The 9,738-nt window shown below is 58.5% G+C and overlaps 1 protein-coding gene across 1 annotated transcript; it reads right to left on the bottom strand.

The window, feature by feature from the left end:
* Nucleotides 1-2,844: 2,844 nt before the first annotated feature.
* Nucleotides 2,845-5,109, bottom strand: LOC139586292 (dentin sialophosphoprotein-like). Its single transcript, XM_071419579.1, has one exon. It carries the CDS (start codon nt 5,107-5,109, stop codon nt 2,845-2,847), a length of 2,265 nt encoding a protein of 754 aa, XP_071275680.1.
* Nucleotides 5,110-9,738: the final 4,629 nt, after the last annotated feature.

A 9,738-nucleotide genomic window follows, 5' to 3' on the forward strand; every position in this document is an offset into this window, starting at 1 on the left:
CATCATCACCCCATCATCATCTTCATCATTGTCATCATCATCCCACCACCATCATCGTCTTCATCCCACCAGCCCATCATCATCATCTTCATCATCCCATCATCATCACCATCATCATCATCATCCCACCATCATCATCATCCCACCATCATCATCCCATCACCATCATCATCTTCATCCCACCACCTCATAATCACCATCATCATCATCATCATCATCCCATCATCATCTTCATCTCACCACCCCATCATCATCATCTTCATCGTCACCATCATCATTTCCATCATCCCACCACCATCATCTTCATCATCATCCCACCACCTCATCATCACCATCTTCATCATCATCATCCCATCATCATCTTCATCCCACCACCATCATCCCATCATCATCTTCATCCCACCACCCCATCATCGTCATCACTGTAATCGCTGTTCCACCACCCCGTCATCATCTTCATCCCACAATCACCATCCCACCACCACCACCATCATCATCATCATCATCATCATCATCACCATCCCACCACCATCATCATCCTGCTGCTACCACTGCCACCACCGTCATCTTCATCATCTTCATCCCACCACCCCATCATTATCATCCCATCGTCACCATCATCATCATCATCCCACCACCACCATCTTCATCATCTTTGTCCCACCACCCCATCATCATCATCATCCCACCATCATCATCTTCATCTTCATCATCATCATCCCACAATCTTCATCCCTCCACCCCATCATCGTCATCTTCATCCCACACCCTCATTATCCCACCACCCCCACCACTGTTGTCATCTTCATCCCGCCACCATCATAATCGTCATCTTCATCCCACCACCCCATCATCATCATCATCATCATCATCCCACCATCATCATCCCACTATCACCCCCATCATCTTCATCCCGCCCTCATCTTCATCATCCCACCGTAATCATCTCCATCCCCACTACCATCGCTGCCATCATCATCATCATCATCCCACCACCACCATCATCATCATCATCCCACCATCATCATCATCATCATCCCCATCATCATCTTCCCACCATCATCATCGTCCCACCACCGTCATCATCATCCCACCATCACCATCATCATCATCATCCAACCATCATCATCCCACAATCATCATCATCATCCCACCATCATCATCATCATCATCCCCTCATCATCATCATCATCATCCCACCATCATCATCCCACAATCATCATCCCACCACCATCACCATCATCATCATCCCACCATCATCATCATCATCCCATCATCATCATCATCATCATCACCATCATCCCACCATCATCATCATCATCCAACCATCATCATCCCACAATCATCATCATCCCCTCATCATCATCATCATCATCGTCCCACCACCATCATCATCATCCCACCACCATCACCATCATCATCATCCCACCACCACCATCATCATCATCATCATCATCATCATCCCACAATCACCATCCCACCACCACCATCATCATCATCCCACCATCATCATCATCATCCCACCACCATCATCATTGTCCCACCATCATTATCATCATCATCCCACCACCATCATCACCATCATCATCATCCCACCACCATCATCACCATCATCATCATCCCACCATCACCATCATCATCATCATCCCACCATCATCATCACCATCATCATCATCCCACCATCATCATCATCATCATCATCATCCCACAATCACCATCCCACCACCACCATCATCATCATCATCCCACCATCATCATCATTGTCCCACCACCATCATCATTGTCCCACCATCATCATCATCATCATCATCCCACCACCATCACCATCATCACCATCATCATTGTCCCACCATCCTCCTCCTCCTCCCGCCCTTCCTCCCCCCTGCCCCTCCTCCTCCTCCTCACCTGTGTGCAGGTCCCGGGGGGGCCGGGGGGGGGCGGCGCCGGGGGCCGGGGGAGGCCGGGGGGCTGTGGGGGAGGGGACAGCACGGGGTCACCGCGGGGTCACCACGGGGTCACCGCGGGGTCACAGGGGGACACAGAGGTCATGGGTGGACACAAAGATCATGGACACGAGAAGGTCATGGATGGACACTGGGATGGACATGAGAAGGTCAAGGATGGACACAGAGGTCATGGATGGACACGGGGAGGTCAGGAATGGACACAGGGATGGACACGGTCAGGGACACAGAGGTCATGGATGGACACAGGTCATGGGTGGACACTGGGATGGACATGAGAAGGTCAAGGATGGACACAGAGGTCACGGATGGACATGAGAAGGTCACAAGTGGACACAGAGGTCATGGATGGACACTGGGATGGACATGAGAAGGTCAGGGATGGACACAGGTCATGGGTGGACACGAGAAGGTCACAAGTGGACACAGAGGTCATGGGTGGACACTGGGATGGACACAGAGGTCATGGATGGACACTGGGATGGACATGAGAAGGTCAGGGATGGACACAGAGGTCAAGGATGGACACTGGGATGGACATGAGAAGGTCAAGGATGGACACAAAGGTCAAGGATGGACACAAAGGTCATGGATGGACACTGGGGTGGACACAAAGATCATGGACACGAGAAGGTCACAAGTGGGCACAGTGGTCATGGGTGGACACGAGAAGGTCACAAAGGTCACAAAGGTCAAGGATGGACACTGGGATGGACACAGAGGTCAAGGATGGACACAAAGGTTGTGGATGGACACTGGGATGGACACAGGGATGGACACAAAGGTCAAGGATGGGCACAGAGGTCAAGGATGGACACAAGAAGGTCACAAAGGTCACAAAGGTCATGGGCGGACACGAGAAGGTCACAGAGGTCAAAGGTCACATCGAGGCCCTGCCAGGCCCGTGAAGGGCCCCCCCACCCCCACCCCCGTCCCTGTCCCTGCCCCGTGTCCACTCACGGCAGCGGCCCTGGGGACACGGCCCGGGGGGCTCGCGGTCACTCCTGGTGTCCTCGTGGTCACTGCGGTCACTCCTGGTGTCCTCGTGGTCACTCGTGGTGTCCCTGTGGTCACTGCGGTCACTCCTGGTGTCCTCGTGGTCACTGCGGTCACTCCTGGTGTCCCTGTGGTCACTCCTGGTGTCCCTGTGGTCACTGCGGTCACTCCTGGTGTCCTCGTGGTCACTCGTGGTGTCCCTGTGGTCACTGCGGTCACTCCTGGTGTCCTCGTGGTCACTGCGGTCACTCCTGGTGTCCCTGTGGTCACTCCTGGTGTCCTTGAGGTCACTGCGGTCACTCCTGGTGTCCTTGAGGTCACTCCTGGTGTCCTCGTGGTCACTGTGGTCACTCCTGGTGTCCCTGTGGTCACTCCTGGTGTCCCCGCGGTCACTCCTGGTGTCCCTGTGGTCATTCCCAGTGTCCCTGCTGTCCCTGTGGTCACTCCTGTGGTCACTCCTGGTGTCCCTGTGGTCATTCCCAGTGTCCCTGCTGTCCCTGTGGTCACTGCGGTCACTCCTGGTGTCCCCATGGTCACTCCCAGTATCCTCGTGGTCACTCCCATTGTCCCCCTGGTCATTCCTGGTCTCCCTGTGGTCACTCTTGGTGTCCCTGTGGTCACTTCTGGTGTCCCTGCTGTCCCTGTGGTCACTCCTGTGGTCACTCCCAATGTCCCCAAGGTCACTCCCAATGTCCCCATGGTCACTCCCAATGTCCCTGTGGTCACTCCCATGGTCACTCCCATTGACCCCCTGGTCATTCCTGGTGTCCCCGTGGTCACTCCTGGTGTCCCTGGTGTCCCTGTGGTCACTCCTGTGGTCACTCCCAATGTCCCCGTGGTCACTCCCAATGTCCCTGTGGTCACTCCCATGGTCACTCCCATTGTCCCCCTGGTCATTCCTGGTGTCCCCGTGGTCACTCCTGGTGTCCCTGCTGTCCCTGTGGTCACTCCCAGTGTCTGAGTGGTCAGTGCTGAGGTCATTGCTGCGGTCACTGTGGTCACTCCCGGGGTCACTGCGGTCACTCCTGCTGTCCCTGTGGTCACTGTGGTCACTCTTGCTGTCCCTGCGGTCACTCCCATGGTCACTCCTGTGGTCACTCTTGTGGTCAATGCTGAGGTCGTTGCTGGTGTCCCTGTGGTCACTCCTGGTGTCCCCATGGTCACTCCTGGTGTCCCTGCTGTCCCTGCGGTCACTGTGGTCACTCCCATGGTCACTCCTGTGGTCACTCTTGCGGTCAGCGCCGAGGTCGTTGCGGGGGTCACTGCGGTCACTGTGGTCACTCCCGTGGTCACTCCCATTGACCCCCTGGTCACTCCTGGTGTCCCTGTGGTCACTCCCGGTGTCCCTGCTGTCCCTGTGGTCACTGTGGTCACTCCCCTGGTCACTCCTGTGGTCACTCCTGAGGTCAGCGCCGAGGTCATTGCGGGGGTCACTGCGGTCACTGTGGTCACTCCTGGTGTCCCTGTGGTCACTCCCAGTGTCCCTGCTGTCCCTGCGGTCACTGTGGTCACTCCCGTGGTCACTCCCGTGGTCACTTTTGCGGTCAGCGCCGAGGTCGTTGCGGGGGTCACTGCGGTCACTGTGGTCACTCCTGTGGTCACTCCCGTGGTCACTCCAGCGGTCAGTGCCGGGGTCCTTGCGGGGGTCACTGCGGTCACTCCCGTGGTCACTCCAGCGGTCAGTGCTGGGGTCCTTGCGGGGGTCACTGCGGTCACTGTGGTCACTCCCGTGGTCACTCCAGCGGTCAGCGCCGGGGTCCTTGCGGGGGTCACTGCGGTCACTGTGGTCACTCCCATGGTCACTCCAGCGGTCAGTGCCGGGGTCCTTGCGGGGGTCACTGTGGTCACTCCTGTGGTCACTCCCGTGGTCACTCCAGCGGTCAGCGCCGGGGTCACCGTTGGAGTGGCCGCAGGGGCCGCAGGTGGCGTTGCGCAGCCGGGGGGACACGGTCACCCCCACCGCGTCCCCGGGGCCGGCGGCCACGCGCAGGTCAGGGGTCACCAGCAGCAGGGCGTGGCCCGGGGCGTGGCCGGGGGCGGGGCCCACGCAGGCGGAGCCGTCCGGGAGGCAGAAGGGCAGCGGGAGAGGGGACCCGTCCAGCTGGGGGAGGGGCGGCAGCCTCGTCATCATCATCATCATCATTGTCATGGTCATCATCATCGTCATTGTCATGGTCATCATCATCATCATTGTCATGGTCATCATCATCGTCATCATCATCATCATTGTCATGGTCATCATCGTCATCATTCTCATGGTCATCATCATCATCATCATCATTGTCATGGTCATCATTGTCATGGTCATCGTCATCATCGTCATTGTCATGGTCATCATCGTGGTCATCATCGTCATCATCATCATGGTCATCATTGTCATGGTCATGGTCATTGTCATCATCATCATCATCATCATCATTGTCATGGTCATCATCATCATCATCATGGTCATCATCATCATTGTCATGGTCATCATCATCATGGTCATCATCATCATTGTCATGGTCATCATCGTCATCATCATTGTCATGGTCATCATCATGGTCATCATCATCATCATCATTGTCATGGTCATCGTCATGGTCATTGTCATCATCATGGTCATCATTGTCATGGTCATCATCATCATTGTCATGGTCATCATCATCATCATCATCATCATCATCATTGTCATGGTCATCATTGTCATGGTCATCATCATCATCATTGTCATGGTCATCGTCATGGTCATTGTCATCATCATCATCATCATCATCATTGTCATGGTCATCATCATGGTGATTGTCATCGTCATCATGGTCATCATCATCATCATCGTCATCATCATTGTCATTGTCATGGTCATCATCATCATCATCATCATCATCATCGTCATCATCATCATCGTCATCATCACCGTGGTCATGGCCATTGTCATCATCATCATTGTCATGGTCATCGTCATGGTCATTGTCATCATCATGGTCATCATCATTGTCATCATCATCATCATCATGGTCATCACCGTCATCATCATTGTCGTCATCATGGTCATGGTCATTGCCATCATCATCATCCATCATTCATCAACTCCATCATCATCGTCATCATCGTCATCCTTCATTCAACCTTCTCCATTCAACCTTCATCCATCATCGTCGTCATCATCATCATCGTCATCATCCACTCCATCATCCTTCATCCAACCTTCCTCACCATCATCATCGTCATCATCGTCATCATCATCATCATCCCACCATCATCCTTCATCCTTCTCCATCCATCATCATCATCACCTTCCTCCCCCTCCCCCCATTCCCTTTGCCCCTCCCCCATTTCCCCTCCCCCCTTTGCCCCTCCCCCATTGCCCCTCCCCCATTGCCCCTCCCCCATTGCCCCTCCCCCCCGGTGTCACTCACCTTAGCCCCGCCCCCCCTCAGGTGCCACCTCCGCTCCGCCTCCGTCACCGTCACCGTCGCCGGCCCCGCCCCTCCCCCCCCCTCCAGCGCCACCTCCAGCGCGGGGGGAGGGGCAAAGGGGGGAGGGGCAAAGGGCCCCCCCCGGGGTGGGGGAGGGGCGCAGGTGCGCAGCAGCACCTGCGGGAGGGGGGAGGGGCGGCGGCCACGCCCCTTCCGGAAGAGCCTCGAGTTCACCTGGCAGGTGTGGGGGGAGGGGCTGGGGGGCGGGGGAGGGGCTTGGGGAGGGGGAGGGGCTGGGGGAGGGGGAGGGGAGAGAGAGAGAGAAAAAGAGAGGGGGAGGGGTTTGGGGGAGGGGCCCGGACATTCCCCTCCCCCCCCATTCATGTCCGGGCCCCTCCCCCGACAGGTGAGGGGGACACACCTGGGATACACCCGAGATACACCCAAGATACACCTGAGATACACCTGGGACACACCTGGGACACACCTGGGATACACCTGAGACACACCTGGGATACACCTGAGTAACACCTGAGATACACCTGGGACACACCTGGGATACACCTGGGATACACCTGGGACACACCTGAGATACACCTGGGACACACCTGGGATACACCTGGGATACACCTGGGATACACCTGAGTAACACCTGAGTTACACCTGGGATACACCTAGGGGGACCTGGGGACATCTGGGGACACACCTGGGATACACCTGGGATACACCTGGGATACACCTGAGTTACACCTGGGATACACCTGGGACACAGCTGGGCACACCTGAACCCCCCCACGTCGCCCCCCAGCCCCTCACCTGTCCTGCAGGTGCCCTCCCAGGTGTCCCCAGGTGTCCCCATTTGTGCCCTTACCTGTGGCACAGGTGTCCCCACTTGTGCCCTTACCTGTCCCCAGGTGCCCTCCCAGGTGTGCCCTTACCTGTGCCCCAGGTGTGCCCAGGTGTGCCCTTACCTGTCCCAGGTGTGCCCTTACCTGTGCCCAGGTGTCCCCAGGTGTCCCCAGGTGTGCCCTTACCTGTGCCCCAGGTGTCCCCATTTGTGCCCTTACCTGTGGCACAGGTGTCCCCAGGTGTCCCAGGTGTCCCAGGTGTGCCCTTACCTGTGCCCATTTGTGCCCTTACCTGTGGCACAGGTGTGCCCAGGTGTGCCCTTACCTGTGCCCCAGGTGTCCCCATTTGTGCCCTTACCTGTGGCACAGGTGTCCCCAGGTATGCCCAGGTGTGCCCAGGTGTCCCAGGTGTCCCCAGGTGTGCCCTTACCTGTGCCCCAGGTGTCCCCATTTGTGCCCTTACCTGTGCCCAGGTGTCCCCAGGTGTGCCCAGGTGTCCCCAGGTGTCCCAGGTGTCCCAGGTGTGCCCTTACCTGTGCCCATTTGTGCCCTTACCTGTGGCACAGGTGTGCCCAGGTGTGCCCTTACCTGTGCCCCAGGTGTCCCCAGGTGTGCCCAGGTGTGCCCTTACCTGTGTCCCCATTTGTGCCCTTACCTGTGGCACAGGTGTGCCCTCCCAGGTGTGCCCTTACCTGTGCACCAGGTGTCCCCATTTGTGCCCTTACCTGTGGCACAGGTGCCCTCCCAGGTGTCCCCCGGTGTGCCCAGGTGTCCCCATTTGTGCCCTTACCTGTGGCACAGGTGTCCCCAGGTGTCCCCAGGTGTCCCCAGGTGTGCCCAGGTGTGCCCTTACCTGTGGCACAGGTGCCCTCCCAGGTGTCCCCAGGTGTCCCCAGGTGTCCCCCCAGGTGTGCCCTTACCTGTGCCCCAGGTGTGCCCTTACCTGTCCCCAGGTGTGCCCTTACCTGTGGCACAGGTGCGCTGCCCGGCGCAGGCCCCGCAGAGCCCCCCGGCCACCCTCGCTGTCACGGTCACGGCGCCGTCGCCGGCCAGGCTCACCTGCAGCCCCGCCCAGGTGAGCAGCACCTGGCGCTGCCCCCCCCGGCGCCGCACCTGGACACGACCCCCGGCCAGGGACACGGGGAGGGGCACGGGGCGGCCTCGCACCTGGGACAGGTGAGACACAGGGGGTCATGGTCAGGTGGGACAGGGGAGACACAGCTGGGACAGGTGAGACACACGTGGGACACACCTGGGACAGGGGAGACACAGGGGGTCATGGTCAGGTGGGACAGGTGAGACACAGCTGGGACACACCTGGGACAGGTGAGACACACCTGGTGAGACACATGGGATACACCTGGGACAGGTGGGACACAGGGGGTCATGGTCAGGTGGGACAGGGGAGACATGGGACAGGTGAGACACACGTGGGACACACCTGGGACAGGTGGGACACAGGGGGTCATGGTCAGGTGGGACAGGGGAGACACAGCTGGGACGGGGGAGACACACCTGGGACACACCTGGGACAGGGGAGACACACCTGGGACACACCTGGGATGGGGAGACACATGGGATACACCTGGGACAGGTGGGACACACCTGGGACACACCTGTGAGAGGTGAGACACAGGTGGGACAGGTGAGACACACCTGGTGAGACAGGTGAGACACACAGCTGGGACACACCTGGGACAGGTGAGACACACCTGGTGAGACACACGGGATACACCTGGGACAGGTGAGACACACCTGAGACAGGAACAAGGACACACCTGGGACAGGGACGGGGACACACCTGGGACACACCTGGGACAAGTGGGACACACCAGAGACAGTGACAGGGACACACCTGGGACAGGTGAGACAAACCTGGGACAAACCTAGACAGACACACCTGAGACAAGGACACACCTGGGACAGGTGAGACACACCTGGGACAGGTGGGGCACACCTGAGACAGGGACAGGGACACACCTGGGACAGGGACAGGGACAAGGACACCCTTGGGACAAGTGGGGCACACCTGGGACAGGTGAGACACACCTGGGACAGGGACAGGGACACACCTGAGACAGGGACAGGGACACACCTGGGACACACCTGGGACAGGTGGGACAAACCTAGACAGACACACCTGGGACAAGTGGGACACACCTGGGACAGGGACAGGGCCACACCTGTGACACCGCACACCTGTGCAGGTGCCTCACTCACCCTGGCCGTTCTCCCCTCTCCGTGCCTCAGCTCCACCTGGACCCCGGCTCCGGCCACCCTCACCTGCCCGAAGGCGGCGCCCGCCTGGCCCGAGAGCCACACCTGGAGCTCAGGTGAGCCGGCGCAGGCGGCCACCAAGGGACAGGTGAGCGGCAGCCGCCAGGTGAGGCCGTCGAAGGCGCGGAAGCGGCGCCGGCTCAGGACGTGACACACGAGGGGCGGGGCCGGCGCGCAGGTGGGGCTGCAGGTGAGGCCAGGTGGGCAGGGCGGGGCCTGGCAGGTGGATCCAGGTGGGCAGGTGAGGTCCTGGCA

Source organism: Agelaius tricolor, unplaced genomic scaffold (genome assembly GCF_023055355.1).
Source record: "Agelaius tricolor isolate 1412-34295 unplaced genomic scaffold, bAgeTri1.0.p SCAF_111, whole genome shotgun sequence".
NCBI classification, from domain to species: Eukaryota; Metazoa; Chordata; class Aves; order Passeriformes; family Icteridae; genus Agelaius; species Agelaius tricolor.